The sequence below is a fragment of the Colletotrichum siamense genome (genome assembly GCF_013390195.1).
Source record: "Colletotrichum siamense strain Cg363 chromosome Unknown KSG_Cg363_contig07, whole genome shotgun sequence".
Classification (NCBI taxonomy): domain Eukaryota; kingdom Fungi; phylum Ascomycota; class Sordariomycetes; order Glomerellales; family Glomerellaceae; genus Colletotrichum; species Colletotrichum siamense.
This window is the reverse complement of record NW_023501020.1, coordinates 3,466,933-3,481,564: the sequence shown is the minus strand read 5'-3', so window position 1 is coordinate 3,481,564 and position 14,632 is coordinate 3,466,933. Positions and strand designations below refer to the sequence as shown.

At 48.9% G+C, this 14,632-nt stretch overlaps 6 protein-coding genes across 6 annotated transcripts; 3 read left to right on the top strand and 3 right to left on the bottom strand.

The window, feature by feature from the left end:
• Positions 1 to 3,020: 3,020 nt before the first annotated feature.
• aflP (Sterigmatocystin 8-O-methyltransferase) lies at positions 3,021 to 3,813 on the top strand (the record flags this gene model as incomplete). The annotated part of the gene is made up of 2 exons (XM_036643098.1): positions 3,021 to 3,093; positions 3,149 to 3,813. The coding sequence occupies 2 exons, from the start codon at positions 3,021 to 3,023 to the stop codon at positions 3,811 to 3,813; spliced, it is 738 nt and encodes a 245-aa protein (XP_036492259.1).
• Positions 3,814 to 4,499: 686 nt separating this feature from the next.
• Positions 4,500 to 5,630, top strand: rdc4 (Cytochrome P450 monooxygenase rdc4; the record flags this gene model as incomplete). Its single annotated transcript, XM_036643097.1, has 1 exon — positions 4,500 to 5,630. The coding sequence occupies one exon, from the start codon at positions 4,500 to 4,502 to the stop codon at positions 5,628 to 5,630; it is 1,131 nt and encodes a 376-aa protein (XP_036492258.1).
• A 1,239-nt stretch (positions 5,631 to 6,869) lies between these two features.
• Positions 6,870 to 7,785, bottom strand: CGCS363_v011247 (uncharacterized protein; the record flags this gene model as incomplete). Its single annotated transcript, XM_036643096.1, has 3 exons — positions 6,870 to 6,919; positions 6,989 to 7,596; positions 7,658 to 7,785. The coding sequence occupies 3 exons, from the start codon at positions 7,783 to 7,785 to the stop codon at positions 6,870 to 6,872; spliced, it is 786 nt and encodes a 261-aa protein (XP_036492255.1).
• Positions 7,786 to 9,015: 1,230 nt separating this feature from the next.
• On the top strand, positions 9,016 to 10,388 carry dgdA (2,2-dialkylglycine decarboxylase; the record flags this gene model as incomplete). The annotated part of the gene is made up of 2 exons (XM_036643095.1): positions 9,016 to 9,327; positions 9,384 to 10,388. The coding sequence occupies 2 exons, from the start codon at positions 9,016 to 9,018 to the stop codon at positions 10,386 to 10,388; spliced, it is 1,317 nt and encodes a 438-aa protein (XP_036491922.1).
• A 748-nt stretch (positions 10,389 to 11,136) lies between these two features.
• Positions 11,137 to 12,115, bottom strand: CGCS363_v011245 (putative fructose-bisphosphate aldolase; the record flags this gene model as incomplete). Its single annotated transcript, XM_036643094.1, has 3 exons — positions 11,137 to 11,528; positions 11,586 to 11,965; positions 12,021 to 12,115. The coding sequence occupies 3 exons, from the start codon at positions 12,113 to 12,115 to the stop codon at positions 11,137 to 11,139; spliced, it is 867 nt and encodes a 288-aa protein (XP_036492257.1).
• Positions 12,116 to 12,811: 696 nt separating this feature from the next.
• On the bottom strand, positions 12,812 to 13,795 carry CGCS363_v011244 (uncharacterized protein; the record flags this gene model as incomplete). The annotated part of the gene is made up of 2 exons (XM_036643093.1): positions 12,812 to 13,195; positions 13,268 to 13,795. 2 exons carry the CDS (start codon positions 13,793 to 13,795, stop codon positions 12,812 to 12,814), a joined length of 912 nt encoding a protein of 303 aa, XP_036492256.1.
• Positions 13,796 to 14,632: the final 837 nt, after the last annotated feature.

Genomic DNA, 14,632 nt, shown 5'->3' with positions numbered 1-14,632 from the left:
TGCTTCTAGCTACCAACGTCTTGTGCCTTTTGTCTCTCATCCGAAGTGATACCAAGACATTTGACGATACGAGCGTCATGATTACACGATCTATGGCTATCTATCACCTATTCCCCATAAGAAGAGCCTGGACCAGGATCAAGAAACGCAGAGGCAATTACAGACCGGAAGAAAGCATGGCAGGTGGTCCTCCAGGGCATCTAATTATCCACGGCGCTTTGTTTGCATTCATGCTTTTGGCTGGGTGGCGCAAAAAGAGATAACTAGGGTCGTCGCATGACACTTTGGCGTGGGATAAGTGTCCGGGAGAAATGATTACGTCTTCTCTCTAGGAGCTTTTGAGAGGCCTAGAGCTTGGTCTGCCTGGAGCTTGGTCTGCAATCGGAGAGGCGGCATTGATAGGCATCCCACTTACGAAATTACCGTAAGGCTGGCGAACCATGGCGGTGGAAGCTTAGATTTAACATGTAATAGTGCGATTGTTTCGGCTGCCGGCAGTGGTTGCATGGCGCAACCAGGAGTGAGCGCCCGGATAAGCACATGCTCGGAAAAGAACGAATCCTTTTGCTGTAATTGAAGGTATGAACCTGAAGATGCCGTGATTTCCGTCGGTGGCACCGTCCGACGCCGCAGTACGGGCGTAACGCGGGGTTGATTCATCCAAACTTTGCGTTTGATGAATGTCAACGATCGAAACTGGTCTGGGAACTGTCAGTACGCCGTAAGAGGTTCACGTTTGGCTAGTTGATAGGGACTGCAAGGAGAAGGTAAAAACATCCAAGCACACCCATGACAGCTACTCCATGCATGTTCTTCGGAGATATACTAGACCATCATAACGCCGCATCAGTTTCATCATAAGTGCGGAATTCTTGTAAGAGATGTGAAGTCCCCCGTAATGACATAACGACCCAATCATCATCATGCAGAAGTCTAGCTCCTCCTTTCAAACACCTTCTCCGGCATCCGTTTGCCTCTCGCCTTGAATCAACAAAATTTACCAAACTTAGGAACACAATGAACACAGTACACCACGCCGCCCTAGCAAGCTACCATGACCAAAACAAGCATAGCTGCGAGCCCCCGAACACGAAGGATGCAATCAACTTTTCATTTCCTCGGTTTCTCAAAGACGTTGAACGATTTTGTGAGGTTATCGATGCACCCTTTTCAGCATCAACTACGACAGCCGTTCTGAAGGCGTATCACACCCATTTTCACAACGCTCCTGTGGGATGGCGAGTCACGTCGAAGGATTCTGCACTCAACTATCGCTTTTTCCAAGCTGCATCAGCCGATGTCGTTGCCACCGCCATTCAAGCAGGCTTCATCAAGCATAGTCTCTTGACAGATTTGATACAGTCTTGGAGTTCACTTTTCGACGGCGAGGTACAACAATGGTGTGACTTTGACACCTCAAAAGGGCTCATCAAGACGTGGTTGTTTCTGGGCCAGACGCGTCATATGGAAGACGTTGTTGACGTTGATTTCGTTCCACGCCGAATCCGCCGTCACCTTGGCACTTTCAAGGACCACGAGCTGGACAGAGTGAGGACTATTGCTGTCGATTGGCACTCTCACACAATCAACATCTACTGGCGTGTTCCAGGACCCCTCAGCAAAGGGCAAGCTGATGGACTACTCCGATTAGCAGACTGCCAGCCATTAGAAGAGAACGAAGTTGCGGTGATTAGTAAACTGTCAAGAGCAAACGACGGCAGCTTTGCCTTTGCCCTCACACTGGCTTTTGATACAGGTGAAATTGAAAGAGCAGCATTCTATGCCACCAAGTTGTCAAGAGAAGATCTTCCTGCACTAGATGATAGACTGGCAAAGTTCATTCAACATGCACCGGACTATGATCCGCACGAATGGATCACTATTGGCTGGGGGTTTGTGAAAATCGGGCAAAGATATATGAAAGCTGAAAAGAGCTACTGTGGAGATTTCATGGGTGTGGTGAGGGACATGATGATTAAAGATCCAAATATTTGAACACGAACACTTTGTAGCAATTGATCTCACCAGCAAAGAGTCTGCAAATGTGCCTCTATCTTGCTCACGCTGTGGAATTTGGGGAGGCAGCACCTGGGACCGAAGCGTAATGTTTCACCTTGGACATATGTTGAACTCTATACCAAGAAGGTTTTATGAATGTTCCTTAAGAAAGGCGATACCGGAACGGATTTCCCTGCCACAAACATAAAATTTCTTCGCACAAATTTCGCCAACAGTATTAAGGAGCACCAGACTGTCCTACGCAATATCATAGCGTAAATTTATCGCAATGGCTTCTTCGATCTCGAAAACCCAGGACCTGAAGGAGTTGCGACAGATCCTTCACCAAAGCATCGACGAATTACTGCTCGAGCTCGAAAATGACGGGCGAAAACCGCCTTCTTTAGATGAAATGAATACAGATATTCTTCTTGCACCTCCAGTTGCTGAGAGTGCTAGGCAATCTATTATCAGAGCCTGTGAGAAATTGACAGCATTGGTCCAAGGACCTATGGGTGTAAGTCCTGTTTCCCCTGATAGATCTCCTACAACATGTCTGCATCATGTGATTGTGCTCCCATGTCAATTTCCTTTGACTCTAATATAATACAGTGGATGATGCAGTCAGCTGGGGGACACGTATTCCCTGCCGTGCTCAACACTGCACTCGAACTCCGATTGCATCAACTGGTCTCCGCAGATGTCCAAAGTCCAAGTACCTTGCGTGATCTGGCAAATAACAGCGGTGGTTCCCAAGAGCTGATCAGTATGTGAATCACTCGCTTTCGAAGATCCGAGTTGATGCATTAAACAGGCCGTCTACTCCGATATTTGACTCAACGATATGTTTTCCGGGAGGTCTCATCGGGTCTTTATCTTCAAAATGCAAATTCGATTATCTTGAAATTACCGGGCGTAGAAGCTCTGATGGGACTGTGGTATGATCCGACTTTCAGCTCAGTCAGTATAACGGAGATCTCATTGAATTTAGTTCCGATGATATATTCCGCGCGGGGTCAGCCATGTCTTGCACGATGAAAGAGAACGATTTCAAGGTAGACAACGGAAAGAGCGCCTTCTCAAGGGCGTTCCAAAGTATGTTGAATTAACTGGATCTTTGATAATGCCCAAGAGACTGACTATGCCCCAGCTGATCTAGAATCATTCGATTACTACTACAAGCAAGATCCAGATCGAGGCCGCCGATTTTCCCTTGGAATGACCCCTTTCACAGGATCTTATGCATCAAGCCTCGTACTATATCCATTTCAAGACCTTCAACCCGGAGCTCTTATAGTGGATGTAGGCGGGGGAAGTGGACACGTCTCTAGTGAGATCGCCAAAGCAAACCCCAAGCTCAAGTTCATTGTACAGGATCTCGAGGGACCTATCCTCCTCGGCAGGTCAGCCTACAAAGACTCTGGATTGCCAATTGAGTGGCAGATACACAACGCATTCAATCCGCAGCCCGTCAAGGGAGCTGATGTGTACTTCATGCGGCGCGTATTACATGATCATTCGGATGCTATTGGTGCCAATATCCTGAAGATGATATGCGAGGCGATGGATCACAAGTCTCGCATCCTAATCGAAGACATGATTGCCCCAGATCTTCATGGCGAGGATAGCGAATGGTTCATCAATCACGCAGACATTGTTATGATGATGATGCACAATGCAAAAGAGCGAACTCTCGGGCAATGGGAATCTTTGATCAAAGACGCCGATGAGAGATTGAGTATCGCGAAAGTATGGAAAGCACAGGGAGACAGAAAAGGAGATTGTGGAATAATCGAGGTGAAACTCGGTCCGTAGATTGAATACAAAATAACTTGATTTATCTACGGCACAGCTAGTGATGCACTCTGAAAGCTGGCTGCCCAAACGAGAACTAGTATCAGTGTTTCCTTGAAGCGGATTGCAGTCGCCTTCCTAGATATCACCAGAGCATAGTTAACAAAAGGGTCATCGTCTGTAAATAATCTTCACGTTAGTCCCCGCATCAGTGACCGTGCGGCCGCCTGGATGTTACTTTCGAATCATTAGAAACATTCTGACCGTCCCAATGGCAACCAGTCACATAGGATGCACGTGAAGATCATCGGGCAAGGCATTTTGGGAAGTCGATCGATCGAGAATACGAATGATTCGCGTGAAGCCCGGTCCAATCAAATTCAAGATATTGTGGATGATGTGAGATGGAACTGGCCGAAGATTCACGTTTCCATTTCATCGGGCTTTAGCAAACTATAATCGAACGTCCGATTTTATCGGTACTTCTCAAACTATAATCAACTGCCTAATCTGGAGATCAGCCCCCGGGGTGACTATCTGTTTCTACCCGTCCGGCAGTGCCCCCTGGCGGGACCTCTGTTCCGACGAGTTGCACAAGGATTCCTGGTCACCTAACTCCCATAGTGCAAATGACGAAGATGTAGACATAAGACAAGACAAACGTCAAAGAGACTCTAGGATAGTCAGACCTTGCCCTAGAGGTGACGATGCCTAAATCTGCGTTTGCTATTGCGATGATCCGCTCTGAGTTGTCGAATGCGACTATCGCTTTCTTGATCCTTTGCATTGTATACAAAACTATCACCGTCTTTTACAGTGCCTTTTTCGGCCCCTTGAGCAAATTTCCTGGACCGAAGTATCGTGCCGTTTCCAACATATTCGAAATCTGGTCAATTGTCAATGGCACAGATAACATCGACCGGCCAGCGCTCCATAGGAAGTATGGACCAATCGTCAGAGTAGCACCAAGCGTACTTTCCTTTGCGGGCGGGGATGGAGTATGGAAGGACATTCATGGGTTCAACGTCGCAAGAGAAGGCGGCATCATCAAGGAGCCAGTGTTCTACTCAAAAATCTTCGCCTTCACGGATGTGAGCAATCTCATCACAGCCAGAGACCATTCGATACATGCCCGGCAACGAAAGGTTCTTGCCCGATCATTCAGTAACACAGCTCTCATAGACCAGCAACCTATCTTCCATCGATGGGCTGAGAAGTTTGTTGACAAGTTGGCGGGAAAGGCTGGCGCCGGCAATACAATCGACATGGTAAAGTACTTCAACTGCACGACATTTGACATCATGGGCGACTTGACGTTTAACGAAGACCTCAATATGCTTGAAGAAGGGGAGTGTTCTCCATGGGTCGAGTCTATCTTTGGCTCTGTGAAGGCTGCGACTTTCCTCTTGGGGGTCAAGACCCACAGTCGAGCTGCGAGGCTGCTGGCAGACGCTTTCCTCAAGTACAACCCGGCTGTCCAGAGGAAGCAGATCGAGAACTGGATGTATTGCGCTGAGCGCGTCGAAAGACGACTAAAGCGAGAGCCTAAACATCCGGACCTATGGTCTAGAATCCTCGGAATGGAGAAGGAATCAGAAAGCTTAACAATGGAAGAACAGTACGCCAATGGGTTCCTTTTCATGACGGCGGGAACAGAAACCATTGCTTCAGCACTTTCCGCAATCACCTTTTATCTTCTTCAGAATCCACAACATCTGGAGAAGGTTACAAAGGAGGTTCGTCTGAGATTTTCAACATCCGAAGACATGTCACTTGAGGCATTGGCAAATCTGCCGTACTTGCAAGCAGTGATCCAAGAAGGAGTAGGTTTGCGTTAACGCTACTGACTGCTTCCATGAAAGTCGAAGGACGGCCTCGTTAACCTGCCAATAGCTTCGTCTACATCCGCCGCTACCAATCATGTTACCTCGAGTGATCCCAAAAGGAGGTGCACGGGTGGCGGGAGAATGGATACCTGGAGGCACAATTGTTGGCATCCACTTTCTATCTATGCACACTCAGGAACTATATTTCAAGAAACCCCTCGAGTTCCACCCGCAACGATGGCTTCGTGACCCCGAATTCGAGAACGATCAACTGGACATGGCTAAGCCGTTTCTAATGGGACCATTCAATTGCATTGGAAAGGTTTGAGCCCTCGATGCTTTCCTGGATACCTTGGGCTGACGTCAATTTCTAAGGATCTTGCTATGCATGAACTTCGATTGGTTAGTAACATACTCGTTACTTCAACGTACTGTTATTTACAGGCTGGCTGGTCATTCTCCCCAGCAACATATGCTAATTCTGTGTAGCTTTTGGCATCTCTGTTCCTGAACTTCGATGTCCGCTTGACCCATGAATCTTTCGACTGGAATAAAATGAAGGTTTACACATTGTGGCAAAAGAAGCCTCTTTTATGCGAATTGCTGTCTGCGAAGACCAAATCCTAGATTATAAATTAGATGTTGCTCCGCTCAGCCTTTGGTTTATACTGATGCTAAACATGGTGTATGATACCCATCAGTGACACAGAAGCTGCTGAGTGACAACATCAAGATCCAAGGGCTGGTGGCTTGGGGAAAGGCTTGGAAGAGCTATCAGCTTTGACTCTGATAATCAACTTGCGATAACAGTTTTCTTCTATGCTACAATCACTCGATCTGGGATTTACTGCTGGATGAATATGTACCTACGTTGCAGCTACCCACTAGACTTAGACTTTTTATTGTGATCTTCTTCTCAGCCCTGATGAAGGATGGCAGATTTAAGGTTGAACATCATCCAGACGTAGCCCTTCAAGCTTCTCGTCAAAGCTTGAGCATGCACCAGTCAAGATCTCGTCTACCAGTCTACATGGATGACTGGCACAGGTAGCCCCAGAAATGTTATACTTTGGCCACCTTGGGGAACGAAAGGTACGCAGAGTAGTCCTTGTATCTGAGATCCCGTAGCCTATACATGTATGGTCCGACAAAAGCTCCAGTAAATCATGAGAGTACATTTGCTTGGTTAAATGTCCCAGCAGTATCGCAGAACATTCATAGTTGCAGCCGACTGTGCCATTCCGTAACGAGTCAAGAAGATTTTGAAGCTGAGCAGCGACCGGACGTATCAGCTGTATCCTCTGAGTTTCGATTGTGTCTGTGATTGTCAATACCCATGTTGGATCGTTTGGCGCAGCATGAAAACATACCGATGAGGAATTGAGGGATGGGCAGCTCGAGCGTGGGAACAGGGCCTTTGCTTTCAAGAATGGCTGTTCTCGTGACTTGGTTGAAGATGTTCTCTTTTGAGAAAACCCAAGACACCAGTATCCACAAAACTAGCTCACGGTTGCACTGGGTAGGAAGGTCGTTTTTGATGCCGTCGATCCACATGTCTCCATACAGTTGAACAGCTTCGTGGTAATCATAGTAGTCAACCAAGGTTGCTATCTTGGCCAACATTTCGAGGTCTACGAAACGTGGAACATGACTGTGCTTTCCGTGTATGATTTGAAAAAGTATCAGTAGAGCATCGACATCCCACTCCGTTGTCTCAATGTGTCGCACCCGCTCAACAGGATCTTTAAGAGATTCTTTCCAAGGGCCTGAAAGTTTCTTGTTGAAGATGGACGAGGCTAACATGAGATGTCGAGAGGAAAGAAGAAACCTGCACGGGGGCGGTTTGCCAAAACCGTCCATGTCGAAAGGGTTGTCGATGTTCAGCAGCTCCGGCGGGAAAATTGACACATGCTTCGCATTGTCGAACCAGTCAAGATAATACGACGAGTATTTTGCTATGATCGGAAGCCTTTGATCGCTGTAGTACATGTATTATCAGTCATTAGAGCATCCTAGCATTTCAAATACAAATAGCATACCATGCGTTCAGGTGCTGCACAACAGCATCTTCAGATTCATCCCAAACTGCGAAAGGCGCATTTGGATTACGTAGAATGAGCTCGACATCGCCGTCGGGATCAAGTTGATGCACCTCTTCGCAATGCATACTGAGCAATGAGTCTATGCACAGGCATAGATTTGTAGAGTGAGATACAATCAAGAATCATCTGAATGGGAACAAAGTGGCAATATCTGTTGATTTGGATGAGCTTTTTACATACCTACTAGGTAAGCCTGGCAGCGTTGGCGGGGATAAACTGCGGGCATGTGCCCAGCCTTAGGTGCCTGAGCACTTGGGTGACAGAATAAACGGACGACTTTTGAGCGCACCTTTTTGCTCTTACTATTTCATTACGCCCAACTTCAGAAAAACGATATTTATTAATACTGAGTTATTCTTCAGAGAGTAAGGTAGTTGTTGAATATTCTTCAATCCTTTTCTTACCCCTCGTTACGGAAGTGTAAGTGTTGAAGTTAGGGGTAGCTCAGGAAGCGGCCCTTTTTTTGGTCACCCGAGTGCTGAGATACATCACGAGCTAGTGTTGTTAGCGTTGACCCCCTTCCTGTTAACCCTGCTGATTACCAGGCAACCAAGGTACCCTGCATTGGCTTTGTGGATGCCATCTGCAGGCAACAGCACTATGGGTAATAGTGTTTGAAATCCGCATTCTTTCCCATGGGAAAAAGCGCCTACACTAATTTTTGGATCACAGGTAAAGCCATACCTATTCTGACATCAAGATTTCGACGGAGACCGATGAATGTCTGGGACGCGAATGAGCTCGGGAGTCTCTAGACTTTTGCTTCGCGAAATCCAAGTCAAAAGAATGAGCTGGAGCTAGAGGGAAACAATGTTATTTTCGTCATCTTTGTGTGCTTTTTTTCTTCTCTTTCCCTTGTTGATAACCGTGGAAGACAAGGTTCGCGGCGGTCATACCACATCAATTGTAACCGTTGTTCCGCTATGCAACCAATGGCTTCTCCGACATATTGGAGCAACGTTGAGGGTGAAATATCGACGTACGAAAATTGAAGATGGGGGGAGAATGATTCAATCATCATCGTTGATTATGCTACGAATGAACAATTAAGTTTTCCGAGGCAGACTCAACCAGGCGCAATCTTGCTCCGCGGAGCTTGAATTGGTTTACCACGGGCAACTTGTGCCCGGCCCCGCAATGCCCCGCTTCCCGCGGCAAACCAATCGAGACTTTGAACTCTTATCACGAGAATAAATACTCAAGGTCGAAGAAGGCTTGATTTATCCCGTGCAACTCATTGAGACACTTTGCGCCTTCTCATAGAACATTAGAGCATCGATAACACTCTCCTCGTCATGGCTTCCGAAAGCACCGCGGCCTTCTGGGCCAAGACCGACAAGTATTTGATGTCTACGGGCGTGCCATACTCCCCTATCATCATCACCAAAGCCAAGGGAACCAAGTTGTACGACGCGGAGGGTCGCCAAATTTTGGACTTCACGTCCGGTCAAATGAGCTCGCTTTTGGGTCACTCTCATCCTGAAATCGTGGAGGTTGTCCAGAAGTATGTCGCTGAACTGGACCATCTGCTCAGCAACATGATCACACAGCCGGTCGCTGATCTCGCTGAGAGACTCGGCAAGCTTCTCCCCGCGCCTCTCGAGAAGGTGCGCAGGATTCAACCTTCATACATACTTGTGATAGTCGCTGACTCGGACCGCAGTCCTTTTTCCTCAACACCGGATCGGAGACAACGGAGGCCGCAATCAAGATGGCCAAGCTCCACACCGGCAAGTTCGAAATCGTCGCCATGTCCGCCAGCTACCACGGCCTCACATCCGGCTCCGGCTCCGCAACCTACTCCGCCGGCCGCAAGAACGGCGGCCCCGCCATGCCCGGCCAACTCGCTTTTCCCGCGCCCTACGCCTACCGCTCCATCTTCCGCAAGCCGGACGGGTCTTATGACTGGGAGACCGAGATGGATTTTGGTTGGTCAATGATTGACAGGCAAAGCGTCGGATCTTTGGCTGCGTTCATCATGGAGCCTATTCTCTCCACCGGCGGCATCCTCGATCTCCCCAAGGGCTACCTGAGACGCCTGCGCGACGAGTGCCATAAGCGCGGCATGCTTTTCATTCTTGACGAGGCGCAGACCGGCGTCGGACGTACGGGCCAGATGTTCGCCTTTGAGCACGACGATGCAGTCCCCGATATTCTCTGCCTGTCCAAGACTCTTGGTTGCGGTCTTCCCCTCGCGTCCGTCAGCACCACAGCGGACGTCGCGCAAGGGTGCAAGAACGCGAATTTCCTGTGGCTCACAACGCATCTCAACGATCCTCTGACAGCTGCTGTCGGTAACAAGGTTCTTGAGATTGTCGTGCGCGACAACATCTGCCAGAAGGCCACTGAGCGGGGTGAGCAGCTCCGCGCTGGCTTGCTGAAGCTCCAGGAGAAGTACTGGTGCATTGGGGACGTCCGCGGTCGTGGTCTCTTGCAGGGTATTGAAATCATTTCAGACGCGAAGACGAAGGCTCCTGGGTCGGAATTGGGGCAGGCTGTCTCTGACAGAGCGATGGAGCTGGGTCTGTCTTGCAACATTGTCAACTTGCCTGGTATGGGTGGCGTTTTCCGATTGGCGCCTCCTGTGACTGTTGTACCAGAGGATATTGACGAGGGACTGAGGATATTGGACGAAGCGTTTGGATACGTTTTGAGCCAGCGTGCGTGATGAATACATGTAAGGTTACGGAGAGTTCTTTTCGCGAAGCTCGTCGATCAGGTAGCATCAACCCACCACCATACCAATAATCCAAAATTCAAGACGACGTCAATAGTTACTGTATTGAAAGTGACTCTGAGTGGTGGTCAAGACTTAATATTGATGGACTCATGGATGAGTTGAAGGCATGAATTGTGGAGACTGCGTTCATGACCGCGCTGTCAACAATCTGTCTTTCAAGTCAGTCATTTGAACATACTATCGGGAAACTCATGAAGTTGGTTGTTTTATACCTATTACAGAGAGAGAAAGAACCGATACAATCTTTAGCCCAGCTTAGATTGCTTCCACGTCGCTTGGTCGGCCATGGAGACCATCTGGTCGCAAGAAGTGGGCCCAACACCTCGTAGGGCTTGCAGCCCTAGCAATGATCCATAATCTCAATTGCGACCTCGTAATTCAACAACAACTAGCGGCGGACATAGCTCAGTTGGGAGAGCGTCAGACTGAAGTTAACTTCATTCACTTAATCTGAAGGTCGTGTGTTCAATCCACACTGGCCGCATGGTCTCTTTTTGGTAAATTTTTGTTGCTTGTCCAACATCTCTATCTATCTATCAATGGCTCCCTTTGCAATGTCCTCACCGTCCCGATCATACATGTTTAGGCAGGTACCTACCTAGCTGAGCATGTTATGTTTCTTCCTTTCTTTCCTACGTTCTAGTTGTATTGAATGTACTGGCCAGCGCACTACCTACTACGCCTTGCCTCCACTGCCACAAATATCGATCCACCTTTCAGTTTCCTTTTGCAATATCTCTATGCCGTCCTCAATCAGTTGCGTAAACGGCTTGTTTACGTTCTGCTTGAGATGGACGTTCCAGGCCTCTAGTAGCAGCTTGTTCACGTTCAGCTTGATCGCGCCGTTTTCGATGCAGCGCTTCATGATTTCAGGAGAGAAGTCGTTCGTTCCGTGCAGTGCCATCAACACGCGTTTGTCGATTTGCTTGTTGACCTTGGCAAGTCTCTCATAATCCAGCTGGGGACCTTTAGGGCCGTAGTCGCCGTGGATGTTGCCGATGCTGGGGGCCAAAAGGTCGATTTCGGCATTGATGAAGTCCTCCACCTCCTCGGGACTGGTGAAAAGAGCTACCAGAAGGACAAGTCAGCTAGCTGTCTGAACATGAAACAGATTTTGCGCCTTACCCTCCAGATCACCGGTGTCCGCTATGCCATCCTCGCCGCCGTTGATGCGTCCGCTCTCGGCCTCAACCGCGATGCCGTGGTCGTGGCAGACGCGGGTGAGAACTTTAGTCTTGGCCAAATTCTCTTCGTGATCGTAGTGACTCATGTCAACCATGATAGAATCGAACGGCAAGTTGCCGGCAATTTCTCTGATCTGGTTCTCATCCTGGGCGTGGTCGAGGTGCAACGCGATTGGTACGCTGGATGAATTGATGGCTGCCGCTACGGCCCAAGCGAGAGTGGGGAGCTGCGTCACAGCTGAGGGGAATAGCAGAATCAGGATGGGCGATTTCTTTGCCTCGGCCGCTTTAACCACAGCAGTAAGCTGCTCGATATTGTAGCTGGGCTATGATTAGGCATTTTCAAGCTCTTATTAGACAACAACGAAGAGCTTACATGACGACACCGAGAACGCCATATTGCCCCTTGGTAGCAGCGTCGAGAATCTGCAGGGTGCGGTTTTGTGACTTTTTCTCGGACCAGGAAGCCATTTTCAAGATAATTAACGGATTGGATGTTGAGCTGCAATGCTACGATAGTCGTGTGCTATCTTAGGCAATGGGATATGAGCCTCTTATGTTCGAGCTTTTGTCATCGATGAGCTCCTCGCGTTTGCGAACTGCCCCGCGTCTTGAAGGACCCCGCGTCCGGCTTTCAAGCCGACCCCGTCATAGTGGGGTGAAAGATACGTACCTATCTCGCATCGAGGTCGGCCCTCACAATCCGAGCCTTTTCACCGACTCCTCGATGCGAAGACACCGGAAGCCTCTCAACACACACTCAAGGCCAATTCTTGAGAATCTTAGTCTGATCATTTTAATACTCATATCAACCTCTCATTGACCTTGGTCTTGGATCTTCATCAATGTCTTCCTGTCATGAAACACAATTTCCCACGTCATCGGCATTCTCGCCGATCATGTTCGGAGTTCCGGGGGAGCACGCCGAAAGGCCCAGGTTACAGTGGATGGTCGTGCCTAGAGACCAGCCAAACTGACAGCTGATCACGCGTGCTAATCGCTCTTTGAACAAGAATGTATTACCGTACTCCGCCAGTTCCTGTCTGGATTATTTACTAGATTACAGTTGTGGTAATATGTGATGGCGACCCGACGCCTTTAAAAGAACAATTTATGATTAATACCCACCTCCCTCTGACTCCGTTGTGGAGTCCTCCATCCACAGGCTCAGGGCAGTTCGTGGCGGTTGGCAAGGTCGTCAGTTGGTACCTCATGAACTGGATCCTCGTATGGCGCCTCGAATACTTGGTTCGCTTCTGCTTCAGCCGCCCGTTGACTCTCCATGTAGTTCGGGGGCTTTGGGCTATAAGCGCGTTCGCGCTCGACTTCTTGGTACTGCGGTTCTTGGTCTGTGATAACGTTCTTGGGGGATCTCCTCTTTCGCCACAATAAAGCTGCAGTCCCCGCCAGAGCGATGCCACCGATAGCAGCTCCGATACCGATGCCCGCTGCCGCGCTTGACGAGAGACCGGCCCGCGAAATGTCTCCGTTGGGACCAATGGGACCGTTAGGGCCGGTGGGAAACCCAGGTATCGGTGGAAAGAATGTGGGCTGCAAGAATTAGCGAGGTCCTTCATCACCCACTGCTTGAAGCTGCGCGAAGGATCACAGCTTGCTGCTTACCTCCGACTGGTAAACAGTTGAGTAAACGCGGTTGTTGACAGGCCTATCGCTTGTCATAATCCATCGTTGAGCAGAACTAGAACTGTTGTTGTCGCCGGTCCCTTCGACTTTGCTCGCCATAAATAGGTTGGAGCCTTGATGGACATCGAGGACACGGCCGGTCCCGTTTGCAGCGTTGAGAAAGTCGTATGTGCCGTCTCCCCTGTCGACAATGTCCCATAGCTGAGGGTCTTCGGCGTTCGTCCTTCGCATGCATCCAACTGTCTTTCCATCATCTGTTTCATCGGAGTCCCAACACACAGAGAGCTGTTGTCGCACGCTTGTTGCATTCATCCTCATCACATACCGCCCCTTCTTGGACTCGACCGGCTCGAACTGCCACGCCATGAAGCGCTTCTCATCGCATGAAGATACTCTTGGGCCATCTCTTGTGAGTTGCAGACAGGAATCGATGGGCTGGGAGACGTTGACGTAGCGTTGTGAAGTGACGATATACCACGCATTCGAGTCTAGGTCCGCGGCCGACATTTGCGCAGAGATTCAGAAGGGATTGGGGAAATCGAAGATGGTTCAAACAAGCTCTCGGCAAATCTTCATCTGAATCGGCATGCGTCTAGTCAATAAGATTTTGAGTGATGCCCGAAAATGTCACCTCTCTAGGCGCCTTTAAGATTAAACGATGTTGTCAAGTCGAAAAAGAAACAGAAGTGATAGACGATACGAAACTCGGGAGGGGCATGGGGTACGGGCGAAATACTGTCATTCTAAAATTGGCGCTGTGACGCGCTGTCGAGTGGTTGAACCCCATACACAGACCGAATGAACGGCCTTTTGACGCTCTTCACCTACGTACGTCTCTGGTCAACGGAGAGAACCCGCTTGGCTGCAGCTGCGCACAGATACATCAACGGCCGAAGATGCGACGACTCTTGGTATCTCATACGGCAAACCTGCCCCGGAGGATTTTGCCGAGGTCTTGGTTTTGTCAATGCGAGTAGCACTTCATAGCTGCTTTCAGGTCACATAGCTCACCACTTTCGCCTTCCAAACCCTCATCGATCCGGCACGGAGCCGAGAAGATTGGACGAAACCGCTGAGATGAGGTGGCAACGTAGGAGAGTGAACGAGATGAACTGCGGTTCTGACGCATGTCTAGCCCGTAAATCCGGGGTATTTTCAGACGCAAAGAAAATGTATCAAAGTTGAGGATACCTGATACTGCTAAGAGATCGTTTTTTTGTGGATACGAATTGAATGCGCTGTCCACGGGTATCAGTCTATTTAATCAAAGTTGTTGCTGAACTGCTGCCATGTTGTTGAAGGTGTATCATTGTTAAAACGTAAACCAAAGTCACCATAATCTAG